Source organism: Cephus cinctus, unplaced genomic scaffold (assembly GCF_000341935.2).
Source record: "Cephus cinctus unplaced genomic scaffold, Ccin1 Ccin1_scaffold1978, whole genome shotgun sequence".
NCBI classification, from domain to species: domain Eukaryota; kingdom Metazoa; phylum Arthropoda; class Insecta; order Hymenoptera; family Cephidae; genus Cephus; species Cephus cinctus.
Window position 1 is genome coordinate 62,043 of NW_014334080.1, and position 22,422 is coordinate 84,464.

Consider the following 22,422-nt stretch of genomic DNA (forward strand, 5'->3'; position numbering starts at 1 on the left):
TACCCTAGTAAAGAGCTTACAGGCATTTCATAATATTGCATAAAAAAGCCCAGCCACTGGAAAAGCCCAATGTTCAACGACTCACTGTGAAAATGGTAAAAAAAGTAAAAAGCTCATACAAGAAAAAAATGAACGTTCCACGTAATATGGTAAATTAAGGAATAATATCAGAAGACGGAAAGTTCCAAAGAATCTTTTCAAATATTCTACGAACAGATACAATAGCGTACGATCAATTTCTTGCTTTTCACTTAATAATGTCTTGTAGAATGAAATATTAGGAGTACCTAATATATGATGCCCTTTTTTCAAATTGCTTAATAATTTAAGAAAACGACGTTACTAGGGGTAGGTACCTCTTACACAATTAAAATTTTTTCTTTCATTGTACGCCTAATAATACCTGTATTATACATTTTGTACATTAACTTTCACTGCCATAAATAAAATCCGCAATATTGATAAACGTACATTAACTAGATAAATCTTTCCGTTAAATGATCTCACGATAATTCGAAATAGTCGTTAAGTCGCGCAAGCGCAACGTGTGATGCGCATGCGCAGACCGAACGGTCCTCTAGTTCCATGAGCTTTTCCCTGAGTAACAAGACAGCAATCGTATACTCAGTCTATCGTAAACTGCGGTGGGGTCCGGATCGCGTCGGAAAACTTTTCCATGAGATAATAATTCGTATTTCAATCAACTTCGGATGACCTTGGAATAATGGAACGCGAAAAGAAGACTATTAATGTAAATTAATGTGAAGAGAATTAATCGTGATATATGTTTATTCACGTAATATATGTAGTTTCGTGTCTAGTGACGATTAGTGAGTCTAGTCTCTATAACTTACCAGAGAATCCACGACGCCAACGCGAGAAAAGAACAATTTCTTGCTGAATAAACGCGTTTTTAAGAAACTTCTCGAAACCAGTCAATGTATGTATATCTTTGCATTTTAAAAATGGTGCAACGTGCGGATACTACGAAAATTTTTAAAAATTATTGCACGAATTTCGCGTGTACAAAGTTTCAAAGGGCCACAAGTTATTCGAAGATAGTTTTGTGAATATTCAAGAAAGGATAACAATAATTAACATCAAATGTCGCGATAACATTGAAAGTGATTAGCAACTTTTACAATCGTTTAACTCGGGTAATCGAAATTTTATAACCCAGTGCAAAGTTTAGCAAAGAAAAGGAATAAGTCGATGTCAGTGAAAAATGATTAACATACTCTGTTCATGTTTTAAAGAAAATTTGCTTTGTACGGAGTCAATGGGTGATTGATACCACATTGTGTATCTTAATCGCTAAATGATGCAACAGTCGTGGCCCGTTTTGTATATTTATCATTGAAGTTCCTTTAGGAACCCACAACTCAGATGAGCCTAGTCGTATTAAAGTTTAATATGTTTATCTGGTAAATTCAAACATTTTACCCTGTCTGGCAAGGGCTTCCTCTTAAGTATGTATTGCACGTAACGTTCTGCTAAAAAGACTATCCTTATAGCGTGAACGAACTACAATGTTTGACCCATTAATCGTAGCCCAATTAATCAAAAGAGTGATAAAGTGTTACTTTGTCGTGAGGGAAAAAAGAGCCATGGTACTTTTAGCAGTGTATTAAAGAAATACGGAAGGGGGTGACAAAATAAACGTTATTCAATATTCAAAACAAGAAAAATGTATATCAGGGTTACGGACCATCTGATCACTTTTGTGCTGTTCCTGTTGGTCATATTCGTTAAAGGTAAGCTCGATAAAAATGTTACGAAATCAAATTTTAACCTTTAGAGAATGGAAAGACGATCTTTTGGCTTATGCTCCTATAGAAGAACTTAAGGTATGCTTAAGTTAGTTATCATTCTCCGATCTATTCTGATTTACTTTATTACCAGAAAAAGATGTCAGAGAAGGAAGAGAGATTAGAGCGAAGAGAGGTGGGATATCTCTAGTAACTTTGGTATGCTTTCGATACGAGTATTGTCGAGATTAAGAAATCTTCTTTTTTATTTTCCTCCTTTTCTAATTTACATTTATAAGTTTTTTATTTTATATCAGATTCATACTTCGATTAAAGCTTGCTCGTTTAATGCTATTACGTTTAATATTCTAAATTTTAAGAATGTATCCTGAGCGTTAATCGGAATCTTAGTGAACCTGCTTTTATGAGATATTTGGATACAAATTATGTGAGCAATCATAAAAACAAGATCGTGTTTTTGTGCTTGCTGTATATTTGTAACAATAATATACGTATTTTATGAAAAATATATTTTTATTACCGGAATGGACAGGAAGTCAATTTTTCGAATCCATGTCGGTCTTATACTTCTCACAGAATATTACTTTAACATATGTCTTAAAATTCTTAGTAAAGAATTGAAAAGTCGTAGAAAAACCCGCCCGGCCACTAAATATAAAAAAAATTCGTAATACCCACCAGTGAGGTACTAGATTTCGTTATAAAGTGGCAGAACTAAAATGTTCTTCAGATTGCAGAATCTTTCGATTGAAACTTGCTTGTTTCGTTCTTGATTTCTTTATGAACCGAAAAATACAGAATTTCTTATCACGTTATAAATTCAGCAGACTCATAAATAAATGTTTTTTTTTTGTTCACCCTGCACCATTTTTCACCCCACTTTTTGCTCCAGCTCCCTTATCACTGTGAACTCGTGGCGACTTATGGATTTTTCACATGCTGAAAATTTACAACAGCCACGGAGTATAAAAATAACCCCCTCTTTTCCTTCTTGTCGTAAGGAGAAAAATCATGGCTTTTCCTTGGATCCTCCAAAGGGAGGATGAGACACATTTAAATTTCAAGAAAATGAAAATCGTATGTTTCATTGTATTTGCGCCCCAGTAAAGAATACCCCCTATGGTTTGCCGATTAACGGCAGTCACAGAAATTTTCATGAGACAAGAGACACCGAAGTGAGATGCTAAAAGATTTTCCAAGAAAGGCTCTCTGACTCTACAATCCCCTTGGATAACACGGATCTCACGCGATAAATTGATAGCGCGAATAAAGTAGATTTCATGAGGTCGCAATAGTAATATCCATCTAGATTTTACGAGGTGACTACATAAAGTCATGGAAAATCTATTGTGCCGTATAAAAAGACGAATTTAACGTTCTTAATGGACGATTGGGAATTTTTATGGGTTATTAAGGATCGTGGTGTATCGAATGCTACGACCATATATAATCAAAAATTGATATAATACTCTGATTTATCGATACTTATACGCGCATTAACAGGAATTTATCTGAACATTGCATATACAGGGTTGTTCAACCGAGACGTACCATCTAAATATGGTTTTATAATTATAATCAAATAGTAGCGCAAAAATTTCGCTGATACGTTCGGTCTGAACAACGCGGTATATTATATTCTGTGGGTCAAAAGATTAACACTATAACTCCCGAAGGTAGAACTCGCGACCAGATACATTTTGTACCAGAGTGCATAATTTCATATCTTAGAGGCCTATAGATGTATATTTTAAATTGAAGAAATAAGTAAAAATTCACAAAATTTTTTTTTTTCTTATCTTAAAGCAGTCTTATCTTAAAGTTTTTTTATCTTAAAGCAGCGAAAAATACATAATGGTTAATATGCGCTCTGGTATAGAATGAACCTGTCGTGAGCTCTAATGCTAGTGATACTATATATTCATAGCCAAGCACGGTATACCATACGTAAAAATGCTAGTGAATTTTTGTGAAATGAGGAGGGGCAGAGGGGTAAACGCTAGAGTCGATTACCCCATGGAAGTAGATTTATTAATCGTATAATAGTAATAAGCAAGCGAATAGAAAAATATGCTGGCAGTACAGTAGATATAGGGACAAAACCTTGAAAAACGCGAGTGGATTCTTCCCACTAGAATACACTATTGTGTATTTATACACTTTTAATCGTTATACCGTATATATATTTTTTCTCTCTTCCTCTGATATTCGCGTCTGGCTTAATATAGAATTTCTAGTAATTTTCCTGCTATTTCAAGTTCTCAACTAATTCTCAACTATTTTTTTTTTTCCATTACCGAATTTCCTACCCTAATTAACCTCGCGGAGGGAAAGCACGTGTTAAATAAAGCGTTTCATAAATATACACGGGTAACATCGAACTTGCACTCCAATAGTCCTGTAAACCGATAATACACACTGCGCCAGTTGTAATTGGATGTCGTAGAGTTTCGATTCCCAATTGTCCAATCGGAAGAGAAGATATGCGGTCGCTCGTTATTGAACTGTTTCGATTGCGTTTGCTGTACAAAAAAAAAAGGAGAATACAGATTGTGAAAGTGAAATAAATTAAATTATATCAAGACACATAGATATTTACTCGAGGAGTAAATAAAAGAAAGAGCAAAAACAAGTAAACGAAAGAAAGAAAATTCGTGAAACGCCCGTTTAATTGATAACGTCAAAATAGCCATGAAATATTTTTCACTACAAATTTAAGAAAATTTTCATTTCGATTCTTTACTTATAATTTTGTTCTTTGTACTTTCTTTTATATGCGAGTACTTATTCTCTTGTTTTTTTTTATATTTCGTTACCTGCAAAACTTAACGATCGTCAGTATCAATGCGAAGATGTTCGTATACGTGGAAATAATTAAGAAGAAGAAAAAGCTCAATTCACTTTATAACTGTCAACAGTACTCGTAAATGGCTGACAGGGCACGTCTGTGTCTGATCAAACTGCACGTCTCTAGCCTGAACTAGAAAAAAACTACATTACCGACTGAGTTCACTTCAGGCTGCTTCGACCTGACTAGATAGGGCTGACAGGGCTGACCGTCTATAGCCTAGGATACTTACAAGTTCTATTTGTGGTACGAACAAAATATATGATATAACGCATATCGGTATATCATACGAAATCTTAGTCTTATATGGTCAATAGAGATGGGCAGAAATAAATGAACTGTCATTAGTCACAATGTGATATTCTATCTCACAATATTTTTCCACCGTATGGCAAAGGAAAAAGAAATCTTTCCACCGCTCGATCAAAATTGAATAGTATATCACGACCGTACGATACATGACAGTATAACATATAGAACACGCATATGTAAATGTAAAAATGTCGAAATTTACAGCGAGTTGGTCCGAGTGAGATCATCGTGACGGGCCGGACAGTGCAAAATTCATTTGCGTGCATAAATAACGGAAATAATAAAAATGAGATGGAACGAATGTACAGAGTAACAGTTAGAGGATGATATAAAGGGAAAAACAAAATATTTTTTTTACACACGTTTCGAACTGCGGGTAATCGGTGGCGTGGGATTTGGGGTAAAAATGAAAAAGCTCGAGAATATTTGTATAACCATCAGTTACCTGGGAAATATGATAAAATTTACATGTTGATCGAGAATATCGAAACTAGACGATTTAGTGTAGCTCGATACCTATGAAATATAATCCTAATATATGTATATCAATAACGTGAAATATAACACAGGGATGTATTTTGATTCAACCAGACTGACGTAATGACTTATCGACTTCAAAGATAAACTACCTATAGCCGTATGACTTTGTGTACACTTTAGTGACTTTAATGAAATATATTACGTCATTGCTCAACAGAGTCAGGTCTCCTAAAGCTCTGTAAAATCGGTAGCTGCAATCGTTCTTAGATGCCAATTTGCCTGAAACAAGGATATCACAGTGAACAAACCTTAGCGCAATTGTGGTTAGCATTGTGCGTATGATTTCTGAAGAAGAAGAAACTGCCTCATCAGTCTGAAACGTTTTTGTTAAAAAAGTTTTTGCCCACGAAAATTGTATGATTAAGACGATGCCGTAGAAACGAAACATTAATTCAGATCTTTTCATCAGAGTCCGCCAAATTGAGTGTTGGTTACCTTGAGCCCTTTGAATTGGTAAAATTAGGTTTCACGTTTCCAACCCCCTTTTGATAGCCGCGACCCCCTAGCCTCCCCCCTTCCTCTGCCACCCTTCTGATACACGGTGGCTCTCTGTCGTTCCAACCCACCCACCCCTAGATAGGTCACGGCGCCGCGTAGCAGCTTGGTCGACGTGTGTAGCGTAGGGGGTGCAAACTTCAGCAACAAGCACATGACATAATTAATGGGGTTTAATATTTCTACCTTGTTAACTAGCATGGTGTGTATTACGAATGAATTTCCTGGTTGGTTACAGTACGCGTGTATACCGGTCACGTGTCCCCATAGTGAATTTGAAATTTGCTATTTGCTGATGTCAATAGGCTTTCAACTCCCTACGTTAGTCAACCTATTAAGGGTCCTAAATAAACCCGACTCCCCCTATGGCTATAGATTGCGGAACAACTTCCTATACCCGTTGGTAAGACATTTTTTGGATTGGGTAACTTTTTGGCGAATTGCTAAATAAATATAAGTGGTAATGGACAACGATTGATATTAAACCCTTAAACGATAATTTCAAAATTTTACCTGCTTTGGACTACGTCGTCGCCCCCGGTAGTTTGATTTCACGATGAAAACTCGTGGAAACGTTTTTCACGTTAGGCGATCACTGATTACCAATTATTTATAGACGGTGTAATACGACCTTTATGTTAAATCGAGAGTCTGGCAACAGTGCAGGCGGCTTACGTCAGCTTAACTTATATGGACTCTGATATACAAAGCTTGTAATATCATCAGGATAGTTAGCTAGATCCTAGTATAGCATAGATGCTTGATAATAGACTATATAATATTAGCAAAATCTACTCCATGTATATATTGTGACGAGGCACCCGCCTCGCTACGACCCTGCTAGGCCGAGAGGCCCCGAGTTGTCGCGGGACCCGGGAGTGCGAACGCGAGGAGCAAGCGCGTCGACGAAAAAACCAAAGGAAAGAGACGAGGCGAGCACGGTGTGAGAAAGGAGAGATAGAGAGAGATAGAGAGAGAGAGAGAGAGAGAGAGAGAGAGAGAGAGAGAGAGAGAGAGGCAGACGGAGGATAAGTGGAATAAAGAATCCGAAAGACCCCAGGAGAGGCACACAAGTACGTAACCACGCTTATAATGGCTGCAACGTTACTGAACATACCGACCGACAGATTGACGGACATCCCCATCCAAATACACACCCACACTTCCACCACACATACTAAGCCTTAAGGTGCGCGACTAGGTTAAGATAGTTTTAAGATATAATTAATTCATGAGCTAACAAACTCAGCCATGCCACAAAACTTCCACCACAGCTTACAATATATATATTATATATAACAGCTTTCGATATTATTAGTTGTACGGTATAAAATAATTTAAAAAACCGATTACAAACAGTAAGACAAAAAACTATAACCAGAAAACTACGGTACACGTACTATACTCATAGCGATTATTCATTTTGATTTTGTCGTTCGTGACGTGCACCACCCTTATCTCCAGATATAAAAAAAAAAGTAAGCAACTCGTCATCACGTTGGCGACAACTACGAGAGGCCATACTTGGCCTTACGTAAATACTTGGATGCAATTTTATCTCTTCCCAACCCTTATCATCAATCCTCTAGAAAATCTCTTCCATAGATGGCTTCCCTGTAGTCGAATCGAAACCTACCCTTCGATGGGACCGAGGGTAAATCCTTAACCTAACCTAAACTGACACCCTGAAGGTATGAGAAAACGTAGTGGCAGGAGAAGGAAATCTAACCCCTTTTTTTTCACCTTCAATCTCTACCACGGATCCTCCCATTCATACCAATTATTGCTCGATGAGGTCTAGAGATTTTTTTGACTGCGTAACTTATATCTTTAATTCGGAATTGAACTTACCAATGATTATTATCCTGCGAGCAGAGTCATTTTTGTTAGGTTACGTTGCACGGGCAGTGCAGTCCGTGAATTATTTGTTTAATGGCCGATTTAAAGAAATTTGTATTAAAAGTTGATAACTCAAAAATTATCAGGCTGACGTTGGTTAGGAAAATTTCTGTATTACCACTTGAACACGTGTTAATACAATAATCCCCACCTTCTCCTTGCCCCTCTGCCACGTCAAGGTTCACGGGAACAGTCGGGGATTCCGTAACGAGTCATCGACATTTATTGCGCAGAGTCGCTTTCGGTAAACGAGCAATTAACAATGGGAACACGTGCGAAGGGGTTGGAAAATGGGTGTAGATTGACAAGTGTGTTATCGCACGCCATCTGTATACAGTATATCGCGAATAAATATGTCCGATGACCCCCGAAATTTTTCACGCGAGGATTGACCGTACGCGATCGAAGAGTGAGAGACTGAAAATGAGCTTTGGAAATAAAAAAAACAATGATCTAGTGATATTCCCCAGACCGGGGAAAACGTTGGAGAGTATGAAAACGGATTTCGATTCGAGAGTTTCTACCCTAGGAGTGTGGGCTATCTCTCAGAGCACCGGTGGCAAATGGAGAAAACAGGAGTTGATTCCTTTCTTCCCCCTTCCTTCCGCCAACCGCCAGCCATTACCCTGGCGAAGGTATTCTTTCGTGGCTTAAAGGTGAAATAAATAAGGTGAGGGGGAGTGGAACGAAATGGTGTGTTTCTCGTCGGTACTCTACAAAGGATCCTTTTCCACTGAACCCTTTGGTCATGCACCCTACGTTTGAACCACCTGCAACCCTTTTGTACAGGTTGAACCCTAAGCTGGCGTAAGTTCACTCCATTCGCACTTGAAGTCACTGATTTTATATTCAAGCTCTCCTTTACCCCTTTTTCTTATTCAAGCTCTCTTCTCAGTCCGTCTTTTCGTACTGCCGTCGGGGGCGGAGGGGTGGGGATGGGGGGTGGTAACTACCTTGCGCATTCCTTTTTAGTCGGGTACAGCCATAGTGACGCCCCACCGTACTCGTATGCAATCCCATTATGAAGGCTCCATTGCGCCACGTGATATTCACACCCCTACGAAAAAGCTCTTCTACACCCTTTGCGTCGGGGCTGATGTGTTTTTCTACTTTTTCCCATTGCGCAGTACCAGCGTTCGCGGGCATGTACGATTAAACGATAGCAGGGCGATATGAGTTGGCGTGAAAATTTGAGAAAATATTTAAAAATTGAATTAACCCCTCAGGGAAAGTGTAGCGTGAATAAATTATTAGAACGTTCTGTGTCTTGCGATATCATTTTTTTTGGGGGAAAAGTAGTATTGACTTAATATACGCGTATCAGGTGTACTTCGAGGAAACACATTACCACCCCAAGGTAACGTTAATAACCAATAACAATGTTTTTTATATGCGGTGCGATGAAAAAAAAAAGTCACCCCTAGCGTGTCGCGCTACTTACTGGTACACGTAATAACTTAATTCTCTATCGATCCAAGCTAACTGGCAGCCACGATCGCCATTGCAAATCTCGCAGGATGCGAAAAGGGTTGGTTGCACGATAGCTAACACGCGAATATTGGCAACACAATGTAGTTGACTACTATATTGGCACTCTGTCCGGAACAGCATCACGGGGGTGAGCTGGGACTTTCTATGGAATATTACCAAATGGTATTAACCTCTGCCGCGGATGGACTGAAAGCCAATATTTTTTATATTAATTTAATAAAGGTTTTTTTTTTTCATAGCTTCTATGATTTTTTTTTTCCTTTTTATCGCCTAACAAGATACGGAGTTTCTTTTTAATATTTATGTTAAGCTACATTCAGTTTTTAAAACTTTGAAGGGTTTCCAACTTTCGTCAACTCAAATTGGTATGAAGAATTATCGAAAAATAGTCGTCAACTTTATTTTATATATTTCTCTCGTTGTAAAACGTACGCTTTATAGTATAAATTTTCCTTGTCGCGTCTCAGGTATCAGGAAACCCCACCAAAATCCTAGTGAATTCCTGCAATTTCCCCAAGATCTTACGCCGTCTGCTTCGCTCCGCGCATTTGAGCGAAGGAATAGGTAATGCGCGCGTGTTAATTGATTACATTTCATAAATATGCATGAGTCTCTGGTATATACCTACGTGTATACCTATCCAACGTAGGTTGGTACCCTACATTAGGTACCGACATTACGTCCCTTCTAACTTTCTCGGCTAAGTTTGCGCGTGTCTGAGACTAGTTGGCGAAATTAAATTAAACGCGCAAACCCGGCGACAATGTTCGTAACCTCTGAACGTCCGAGCATCGTCTCGTTCGCGCATAGAAATCTAGTGACTTTCGAAGGGTCCGCGGAGCCGTTAATCCGGCGGCTGAAGAATTTTTGAGACTCCAGTTTAGCGTGATTGCGTAATTCCCAGATAATTTTTTTCTTTATTGTTGAGCCTAGAAATTCGCAAATTTTCACCAATGTCATCGGAGCTCAAGGTGAAAACGATCCCACGAAAATTCCCTAGATACTAATCAGACTCTTTCGTGTCTTATGCTTGCAGACGTCTTCGCGATCAACATCACCGGTGTGGATATACCTCATCTGGTCAAAGCCGGCACCGATCAGCCAATAGTGCTCGACTGTAACTACGTAATAAATTCATCAATGAATACCGAGCTGGTGATAAAATGGTACGTCAATCAAGACGTGATCTATCAGTGGATACGCGGCAACAAGCCGACGGGTTCCGACGAATTTCACAAATATATCGACCCCTCGTACAAGGCTAGCGAGAATCCGGACACCATGTACAGGGCGGTCAAGCTCGTGAAACCGGGACACGATCTGACCGGTAAGGTGCGCTGCTTAATATCGACGCAGTACGAGGAAGCCGAAGCCAGTGGCTGGATGCTTGTATACTGTGAGTATCATTTGAGCAATGAAACGTAAGTTTTGAATTTGCACTGTGCACTGTTGACCTGGGGAATATATTTTTAACAAGACCTGGGTGAAAATAGCGCCAGAGGATCCTGAGAGACCATCGTTCTTGGTTAACGTCAACCTTACCAGATTCCCATGACATTAATATAAAGTGAAATTGTAACGTGGTCTGTTTCACTGATATTATCAAATTTATTATAGTTGGGAACTTTATTAATTAGCCGCAAGTTACTAAGTAGCCCCTGCTTGGAACTTTTTTCTAGACGCCGAATACTTCGTCCCAACTTTTTCCATTGTTCGCTACGACCTTTTATAAGTATATACAATGCGTAATCGGAATGGTAATTTATATACGTATATGACCAAAGCGAATACTACAGTCACCGTTTACATCCAGGACGGAAGTATTGCATCTGTCGCTCGCGGTTTAGCTGGCGTTATGTGGCTACTGTTTATGTACGTAGGCGTTTGTCGAGCAACACACCCCTTTTCTCCCCTAGGCTACTAACCACCCCCCATTCACGGGGCTATTCGTTGGCTTATGAAAAAGATCTGACACCTAACCCACACTGCTACCAATCCTATCTGCCACACGCACACTGGAAGGTACCATATTAGAGTTGGGACCTCAACTACCCTATGAATATGGATGAATTATGTGGCTACCGTAACCCCGACCACCGAGCCTTTAGTCAACCACTTGCGGCGGGGTGTGTACACTAATGCATAAAATTTTATGCGATGTGCATTTTAAAAAATATCTAGGTACGAAGGAGCTAGTGGAGTGACGGCGCGAGTCCTTTATGAAGGAACGTGCAAGGGCGTTGAGAGCGAGTGAGAGAGAGAGAGATAAAGAAGGAACACCCGGTTCGTAGGAAAATTGGTATGAAAATGAATTTCGGCGTTTACCCTGCGTCTCGGAAATTTTTCTTATGGGAGACTCCATGGAATATTAAATTTTTTGGGATTTCTTCCGCATCGTGTGACACACGATCGTGAGGGGTTAAACGGAGAATTATCGTTGGATCGTTAAATAGGGGTTTGCCCGACATTGGTATTTTTACGTAAAAAGAGTGAAATTGCCCTGAATTTTGTAGCGATGATATTTTTAAAAAAAAATTTTTTTAACTTTTATTTCAGCACCAGAAACGGACTTTCGGTGGGAAGTCCGAAGGGGCTATGGAGATTCGCATCAACTCGCGATGATTTGCACGGCGGAAAACTTGTATCCGCGGCCAACAATGAGGATACTTCAAGACAGGTAGGTCCGAACAATAGAACGGAAGAGACTCGGCATGAAATTGTCAGCAGGGGCAGTCTCAATGGAAATCGTATCTGTATAGTTGAAAGTGATATAAAACAGGAGTTGCTAGGGCAGGAAAATAAAAATTGTTATTTTATGGGTGGGAAATCGAGCAACGTCGACGAAAGTATCTTTGATGGATTTCGAAATCTGGGTAAAAAAAGGGGGGGGGGGGAATTTTATGAATCGTTAGATTTGCGAGATTTGGTCCATCATTTTTCCGATCCTGTTCCCCGTTGGTAAATGCGCGACCAGCCACGCCATACGGTAGAGGAGAATGATGTAAGAACGTGGGACAAGGCGCCATTATGGTCTTGCCAGTCCCAGATGAAGATGCTCAGCCTACGATAAAATGTGAAATACGAGGAGAAACGTCGTGCTCTGATAAGACGTATCGCGAAACGCGAGAAATTGAATGGACCCCTTAGAATACTGCCCCCAAATGTTCAACCCCTCTGGCATTCACGAAGAGAGGAAACTTGGTACGAGTTTCTATCGAAACCCACGTTGGAAAAAAAAGTAGCCTCGGCATGGTCCCTAAGGAAAAAAGTCCAATCCCTGGATGACTTTAAAAAGAATATATCGAAACAGGTCGGGATATGCTGAAACACGAAGTCCTTGCGTTTTGCATAGATATGGAGGTGGTTTTAGTTTTAAAAGGAGAAGGGAAAAGCTAGACATTTTTTTTTACCATTTCATCATACTTTCTTGTTACAGAATTCCCCTTGACGATCAGAAGCATCGTTATCGAAACAAAAGTGACGGTCGCTACGACGTGGAGACGCTGGCGATTCTTAATGCGAAGGAGATCAAACTACCCATCACAATGCAGTGCGAAATATCTATACGGGAAGCCAATTACACTTCCGTTCGAGAATACGTGTACAATGGTGAGATACCAAAGAAGAAAAAAAAAAGCGAAAAATCTATAACAAATTTTTCATCTAGAAATTTCATGAGTTACATTCAGAATTCCACAGCGGCATTTGTCCCAAGTAGAACCTAGCCCTAATGTTACAAAGGCGTGAGGACGAAAGAAACAAAAAATTTAAAAAGTTCAGGTAAAAGCAACTACTGCAAAAACCTGACGTACATTTTTTACCTTTTTCTTTTCACGAACCCAACTCCACCGGAAGCCCTGTCATATTCTCATCTAAACCCTCAAACCAGCCAACCCCCAAGTGGGCGAAGCCTTGGGGTGGTGAAATTTAATAATGGCACGCCGTCGTAACTTTCAAAGATCACGCCGAGCCGGGTTATTAAATTTTCGCCGTGTGCACAGTTGCAATTTCCGCCATTTTTAACTAACCGCTTAGCTTATTAGTGTTTCGTGTCCGCGGTACGTTTTCCGTGATGGAGGAAGGGGGGGTGGTAGAAGATGAGGGGGAGTGTGTTTGGTAGCTATTGTCGCAAGTTAGGTTAAAACTCCACACAGATCGAGGTTGACGATAAGAATTATTTTTCAACCTTTTCTCCGCTCTTTTACTCACTCTTGTTCAAGATTTTCGGCCAAAACTATTCTTTCGGTGGACCCTATATGTATACCCTATATTCCGTGGACTTTCTGATGTATTTTTTTCTTCCTCTTCGGAGCCGTAAAGATTCTCGTAAAAAGACCTCTCCTTTAATCAGTGTACATTCCCCCACGTAATAGGCACGCTAACCATTTATTACCTGGCCGGTCTGGTTAAACGAGGGCCATATCTACTCTCGTGACTGGCGACATCTCTATACGGAACTGGAAATATAATAAGAGACTTTCCCTGCTCTTGAAGCTTTGCACGAATACGTGAATAGTAGGTCAGCATACTTATATATATATATTTAAAAAATTTTAAATTATGTACAAAGAAGCTCGTATCGTAACCTTTGTAAATTTTTGAAAAGCTTTCGCGTCCTTACCTTCCCCCACGGTCTCCCACTCATGAAAATATTATACGGTGATTCTCATGTGACCTTCAAAATAGGATACCCCTACCACAGGACCAGTATATCGTAATCAGTCGACTGCCGTGACGGACGCGTGCGAGATGGAGCTTTGCGAACAGGGTCGAAAACTTATGTCGTAAAAAAAAAATCTTTAACTCCATGCATACGCAGAAAGGTATGTATGTTAATACGTACGTTTAAAGTCACGTGAGAAAGACAGGGTTGTTTATTAGCAAAACTTAAGTCAACGAGGGGTAGTTCCGCACCACCATGAAGCGTACAAAGGGGTGCTGTAGAATATGGCAATTTTGAGGGGGGTCGGAGGGAAGAGGGGTGGGCCGAAATAGCGTACCCGCAAGTTATAAGTAGGTGGCGCCGGAGGTCATTGGTTATTAGAAAACTGTGTAGGTGGATATAAAGGGTGAGGGGTGAAAACAAGTTAAAGAAACCGCAACGCAGCCACCGCGGAAATGCCACAGTGACGAGGGCTGCTGCAGATAGGCAGAAATTAGCAAGCGGCCGTAAAGGCTGGGTGGCAGCGTTGTGCCCGGAAACTCTCTCTAATTTGCAAAACAATCGTTTGCATCGTAACGAGGGGTCGTGGGGGGTGGCGGATGGAGGGGCGGCTGCCGCGAGCTCGAGATGAATTTTCACTAGGCTACGAGGGATATTCCACCGCCACTCACCTACATGACGCAACACTGACTTCAGCCACTTTCTACATTACGCCTCTTGAAGTTTCTGACTCTTCCACCTTTTCTCAAGACCGCGAAAAAGACAAGGCAGAGAACAACAGAGAGAGAGAGAGAGACCAGCAGAAACTGGCGCGACCGTTCAGACGAATTTACCTGCCTCTTTCTATCGGCGAAATGCCCTCACGCGTTGCACGCTTTTACTTTTCATCGGTGTTGTCGCAAATAAAAATTCAGATAACTTCGCGACGATTTATGTTCACTTCCGGTTGGCTGGAAATGCTGAAAAATCGTCCGATAACGCGAATCGATCAATCGAGCTGACGGGAAATTCGTGAAAAAGTCATTGAAATAGGAAACGCTCGGACTTTGGTGGCTTTTTCAGAAGCTTTTTCATAATGCATATTCGACTATATGAACTTTAGTGGTTTTTTCTTTCACTTTTTTTTTGTCGCTTTCTCTCTCTCTCTTTCTCGCGTTATCTCTCTGATATCAAAAACCTAATCCGTAAATGCGATTAGTTGCATAGAAATGACAAATTTCCAGTAAAATTATTATTCCACGAATTGTTGTTGAATGCAATGCTTTTTTTTTTCATTGTTTTGCATCTCATTCGGTCTCTATCGCGATCCGTCCGCACAGTAAGAAGCTTATAGAGCGTTGTGTGCTTTCTATTTGTGCGCTGTATGCGCAAATATTTCATAGGTGGAATATGGACGTTTCAGTGTATACATATAACAGACAAAAATAGTGCAAAGATTACACGGGATTTGCCTTATATTGAACTGGAGCGACGTTGAGAAATCTAATAATGTTCCTTATTTTGAGAAACCTAATTAAGTTGACATTCGGTACAGACCAGAGGGGTTCGATTTTTTGTCAGTCAAGTATATCTCCCTCTTAATGTTACAACGAGGCGCATCAACTGACTCCTATTTCAGGAAATCCTCAGGCGAGCTTCATTTGGTCCGACAGAAAAGCCGCTGCTGTCTGGCCAAATCATAGTAGCCGCAAAACGACCGCTAGAACTGTCTCGATGAACGGCGTTTCCTGCATGCAAAGCATAGTCATAGTAGGACGAGAATCAGTTGCATTAGAAATTTCGGATCAGCTCTTCTGTCACGAGACACTGTCACGTCGCAGATAGTAATCCCTGTTCTATAATGGCTGTCCGTAACAAAAACGGGAGTGAGTACAAAACTTTCCCCGTTTTCAAATCAATTACACCGCAGTTTCCTTCTATGGATTTTCTTTTCGATTTTTATAATTCATATGTGCATTGTTCTTTGAAATGCGTACCTATACAGTCCCTTTCACGTCAGAATCCGTGCAATTTGACTTTCCAGCTTTCACAGTCCTCTATGGTGAATCCAATCGCAATACCCTGCGCCAGTGTCAATAAGGATCGAGTGAAGTCGCGTCGTCAAGGCTCTTTACTAGACAACTTAATCTCGTTCCATATGAAATGCGATTTCATGTACCCTGATCAGGGTGTCATTAGGTCTTCGTTATATATCCGACAAAGCAATTGTGCGAAACTCTGAAAGTGCTCATTTTCCGTAACCCTCTTAGAATTTCTACCGGAGAATCTTGATTCATCCATCATTAAGAAAGATCTCTTTCGTTCTAGGGAATATTCTCGCGAAGCTTATGAAAAATCAGCGGAAGTCCAAGTGATTACAAAAATTTTTTTTTATGTTGACATGATGAGCTTCCCTCTTTTCATTCCGTTAATCCATCCCCCACAAAGCTCCTGTAGGGTATCGCCAGGACACAGTGACGAAAATCGCACAATGACTAAATGGAATCTCCGGTAATTTAGCTTGGGGCTTTAACTCAATGAAACATTCCCCTAGTACGAAAAAGATTTCGCGATACGGTGTTGGGGAGCGGGGTGGGGGGGGGAAGGGAGAATTTCATAGCAACTTGATAAAGACGATGTTCCACAGAAAGGAGGAGGGGGATGATGACGCAAATGAGAAAGAGAAAAAATTAAGGGATGAATAGGGAAATGGCAAATACCCTATGGATTTTCTTGCTGGAGTTAAAATTTTATGCTAATCACCCATCCAACGTTCCTATTAATAATGTATTCAATAAGGCTTGTGTACCTTTTCCTACCAGTTTTCCTTCTGCCGGTTTCGTTCGCTTACCCTCTCCTCCATCCCCACCGCTACCGCCGCCACTGCCGCCGACATTTTTCCCTTGCTATTCTTTCTTTTTTATCAGCACTTTCTCCACCTTTCATCCCCTTTCTCTCGACTCGTCTGGCTGGCTGACAAGGTAACTGAAATGACACGGAGGCGTCGTAGGAGATGGCGACTCTTCATTTAAAAACATGAGAAAGCTGCCGGGAGACGAGAGAAATGTAAGGGCGGGAGGAGGGGTGGACGGCGGGAGAAAGAGAAGTAGAAAGGGGCTGCTAGAAGAAAGTAGAGCGCGAAGCAGACACCGCGAAATGCTAGCAGAATGTTAATTTTCAGCCAGCCGATTCAGGATTATCGTCTTTTCTACCCCTCATCCTCGCCTGCCCCCACCCCCCACCACCCGATCTGTATTGCGACATGAGTGCTATTTCTATCTGCTGGACAATTTTGCAAGACGGAAGAAGCTTATTCTCTACTAGCAGTCAAAGATATGTGTATTTTCATGTGTAAAGAAGAGAATATGTAAAACCAAAAGACAATTCGAAAAATCAAATATGTTTTGGGTAGATGCTAGGAATATTGTGTCGGTGCAATGTCAACGAAATGTTACTAGATTAAGTAGCGAAAGGTAACGTTGCTGTTTCCATGAATTTAGTGTCATTTAGGTGACATATCATACTAATGTTCGTCAAGCAGATGCGTCGTTTATGTATGTTTTTGAAAAAGTTAATTTATTCCTTTTCAGGAGCCAATCTTCCGGGACTGTCATCTTTGCTGGTAATGGCAGGACTCATAACAACTAATCGTCAATAACTATGAATGATTCCTAAAGAGTTATAATAATAATAATTGATAATTAAATCGATAATGAAATTGGCGCTTTTAATTGTTTAAGAGTGTTTGTCGGTATGCTTGCGTTTCGAAAGGCATTTTTTTTTGAATTCGTTAAATATACGAAAAAAAATTAATTTACGCCGAGGAGAAGGAAACCAAAATTTCACTTCTCGCTCAAAAAGAAAAAAAGATTGATGAAGCTTAAAAAAATTTTCGAAATGCTTACAGCACAAACATTGGGATATACGGATTTTATCTCTGGGTACAATTCCCTGGACAATATGGTGATCTTGTACAGTGACGTCATTTAAAGAAAAAATTAACGTGCCCTACCTACTAGGTTAAAACTGGAGGAGGTCCTTTACGTCGACGAAATATTCACGGTCGATATTCCAAATTTGATTTTCCTGAAAATTGTTGCCTGATCGGTTCCAACAATTTGATAACAAACGTTCGCCCGAATATTTTTCTCGCCATGACATCTCTACAATATAAGATACATTCGTATATTCCATTGAGTCGTGCTGAAAAACGCGGTAGCCCAATTGAAACGATTTTCACGCGATCGGAAAATTTTCAATCAAAAAGTTTTATGCTAGTCAATGCGTCGGCTATTGTTGGCGCCAAGTCATTACTACGTATGTACATAATATCGATACACACACACAGGGCACACAATACCTCCTTATGCAATTGGAGAGATATCGTAATTACATATTGATTACGTATTAATTAGCTTGCTTGGACAATGAAGATTACGACGAATTACTATGTATTAGTATGAAACTACATAATTACGTATATTGTGTGTATATAAATATACAGAATGGCTAGATTGAGGTAGGTATGAAAATGGGCTCTGCTCACAACGGGAAACTAGAATAATTAAAAAAGAAGAACTTGAGGCATCCAACGTTAGAATTTTTGAACAATCTTAGCCCAGCGTAACCATTTCCGAGCCCTTCACGGTAGAGCGGAGTGGCTGAGAGTGGAAACTTTTTGGAAAAATGCGATGTGACTGCCGCTTTATGGTTCCCTAAGTAGTCGTTGCGATAAAACAAAAAACTTCGGGGACATTCCTGGAAGTATGAAATTCAGGTAACCCTGGCAATCTTGGGAGCAGCCTTTCTGTATATTTATTATATGTATAGGTATATTTATATGTATATAAATTTGTCAAAGAGCAGTTTCGAGGACGTATGGCACTCACAACGGCAAGCCAATGTGGTTTTTTCTAAAACAAACGAAAAAGTATACCTTGGGACATGTGACATTGGAGTTCTAACTTAATCTAACCTAAGGAAACCATTTGTTAGCTCATCAAAACTCCGAGTGTGTACCATAAATAATTTTGTTGGAAAATTCAGTGTGAGTGTCGCTTTATGGTCCTGGCAGTATACGTTACGTATCAAAGTACTTCTAAGCCCCCATCCTGAAAAACATCAAGTGTCCCCATAACTGTCAATACTCAAGACAAAAAGTCCTCGAAACTACCCTTTTGATAAATTTATATGTATATGTGTGTGTATATATATATATATATATATATATATATATATATATATATACATATATGTGTATATATATCATAGACTGATACGAGAGAAATTAAATTCGGTATTTACGTGTCAGAGAAATTAAATGAAATTATTTATTCTATTTAAAGTCCCCGTTGGTGGTTATTGAATACAGGGTACGATTAATTAATTATAATAATAATGATTTATTAATACGATTAAATGTGCGCGATTTTTATTCTTGATATCCTTCCAAAGGTTTTCAAAATTTCTTGTTGAGGAAATGTTTTCATCCTATGTCAAAATGTTAAACGTAAACAATTTTTAAAAGACGGAGAATATTTGAAAAAAAATTTGTTCAGAGATAATCGGTAATGGGATATTAGTATATATAAGGTTGCGTTCAAACATTGCGATGCCTGGAATATTTACAATTTGAAAATGTTTTGTTGTTGTCCCACAATCAGAGATCTCTGTTCGCAAATATTGATTATGTGCAAACGAATGTGAAGCACGCTTTTTACTGGCACACAAAACAGTATCAATAACCAAATCTCGATATTGATTTTAATTAACGGAAGGATCAATGAGATGAAATATGATGAATGTCTATTTCGCAAATTTTTATATATCGAAACAGATAGATAAAGTGTAGCTTTTAATCGCAAAAGAAAAGCAAATTATACAATATCTAGTCCATAATCGGATATTTCCAATTTTGAGAAATCCCAATACCAATGACCTTTGACCCGTGAACCAGTGTGTGTGGTACGTTTATACATGCTTTACGTGAACCGAGGCCCCTTTTACCATTGTTTAAACAATTTAATGAACAACAAGCAGAGCTAAGTGCCACTCCTGTCGCAAATGCAAACAGTGGTACACGCGCGTATAAAGTGCAACTAGCACGAAGGCGCAGCGGCACCGTTGCATTGAACGCGAGAGGCTTTTCATGTAGCTCGAACGTGCAAAACGGAAGAAAAAGGGAGAAAAGGGATACGAATTTACATGTGAAATTGAAATTATTAAAAGAATCGAAAGAGAGAAGAAAAAAATGAGTACGAATTATCTAGGGACGTAGGTCAATTATTTCTATCACTCTCATTCCCCTTTATTTTCTCAGTATAAAAAAAAAAAACATGTTTCGATTAATATTTTTTGCACAAAAAAAAAGTATTTATTATGCAAATGTTGCGAAAATGTTTTTTTTTTAATTTAAAAAATGTGCTGTGATATAGGACATCTGATCTCACGGATATCCCGTCGGATCGCGTTGCCATTGATTCGACTAAAGTCGGACTTACTCGTTTACGGTATCGTTTATTGCGAATTATACGAATCCGCCTGTACGATGTTTATGTAAGTCGAAAGTATCGACAATGAAAAAAAAAAATGAAAAATAAAATAAATATGTATGTACGTCAAATGAGAAAGAATAGTTGGAGGGTGACTCATTTAGTGTGAGAGAGAAAAAATTTGATTCCCCCTTCATAAGGTAGAATATATTAATGAGGAAGGACAAAGAAGTCCAACGTGTATATGTGATATATGATCTTGGAGCAGTGGTCAAAGACGAAGAGAATCCTTGTGGAGTCCTGACTGTATAGCTATCACTCCTGAACAAGACTTTCCGGAGTCCCTCAATGCTACCAGCGTACAACGTTACTGCAACTAGCCTGGAACCCTCATGTTCTTCCTATTGTCCCCAGGCTCCGTATCCGGTTTCCTCATAGCAAAGTCCTAATGGGTTATCATCCCCAGTGTAGCCCTTCGGAGCCGTTGGAGGCATAGAAGACACGCGTATGCTGTATACAGGTGATATAGTATCAGACAATATTGTAAGATCAAAATCCAATTTTATTTTCATAAATGAAATCTCCATAATAATCCGGTCAATGTATTTTTCACAAAAATATTATCTAACCGTAGAAACGCCTACACCAGAGGTCTCTGCATTTCCGTTACATGAGTTTCCACATAGCGTTACGCAAGAGAGGCCGAGCACTGTCTAGGGAATTCACTGACGGATTCCCCGAAGTCCGCAAAGTCACAGGGTTGCCAACAATGGTGGAAGAGAAATGGTCGAGGGAGTGGTTGGGGGGGGGGAGGGGGGCGAAGCAACAAGAGAAGACGCCTCAGGGCCAGAAAGTGTTGCGAGAATGTCGACGCTCCAGTATTCCTGCGGCGTAACGCGGCAGAACCGGTAACATACGATTTAATCCTCCCGTTTCTTTTTTTTGTCATTTAAATTTACTAGACTTTGCTACGTGCTTCCTGACTTTCGTCCTTTACACGGTATCCATCAGCAGCTGCGAGGTATGTATCTTGGAATGTTAACCAAATGTGTGGTAACAAATAACAATACTTGAAGGGCGATATTAATTAGAGGAATATTCGTGTTTGATAGAGGCAAATGAAAAATATGAAAACATTTATGTATATGTATATCGCAATTATTATAATATTATATTCAACTAATCGTACGAAGTGTATGTTAATTTAAATAATTCATTTGTGTTTCGAGATAGTTTTTACTTGGTTAGTTGAATATGGCCGTCGTGACGAGGACATCTACTTCTACAGTATCTATATCTACGTTAGTGACGTCACTCGTTCGTTTTTCAATAATTTTACCGTTTTTAACTTGTAATATTTTTTTTAGTATTCCATGAATTCACTGCGTTGGCATTATTGATATTCACTTAATATATCGTCAGTCCCGATTAATGCTCGTTTATTTACTCCCATTATATTTTTGTCCATGACATTGTTGGATTCGGCAAGTACAAATAAATTATGCATGGACACTCGTTCGACGGTGAATCATCGGTCATTATTTATCTAATTTATTTATTTAACATTGTTCAATACAAGGTAAACAGAAAATTGTACGTAAATGACTAATTGTTTAGTAATGTATTGAAATCCAAAAATCTTTCAGCTTAATAGCAATTATTTTCTTTTTGTATATTCAAAAATATTGGTGTAAGAATAATTTCACAAAAAATTGACTTCGTCAAGTCCTGTGCAATTTTTATTACAAATATATAGTATGACATACGGATAACTTACAACCACTACAATCTATTGTAATATATGTACATCTTCACCCTGCGGCAACTTAAGAAAATGAAAAAGATGCAAGCAAATCTCCTCTGAATTTTCATAATCCCCAAATATCCCTACGACTATCTCTACAATACCAATATCGAATTCCAATGTTGGCATAC

General features: G+C 39.3%; 1 protein-coding gene across 1 annotated transcript; it reads left to right on the plus strand.

The window, feature by feature from the left end:
• Positions 1–645: 645 nt before the first annotated feature.
• LOC107274006 lies at positions 646–19,196 on the plus strand. Its single transcript, XM_015752717.2, has 5 exons — positions 646–1,754; positions 10,391–10,750; positions 11,911–12,031; positions 12,791–12,963; positions 17,587–19,196. Exons 1-5 carry the CDS (start codon positions 1,688–1,690, stop codon positions 17,652–17,654), a joined length of 789 nt encoding a protein of 262 aa, XP_015608203.1. The 5' UTR covers positions 646–1,687; the 3' UTR covers positions 17,655–19,196.
• The last annotated feature ends 3,226 nt before the right edge of the window (positions 19,197–22,422 follow it).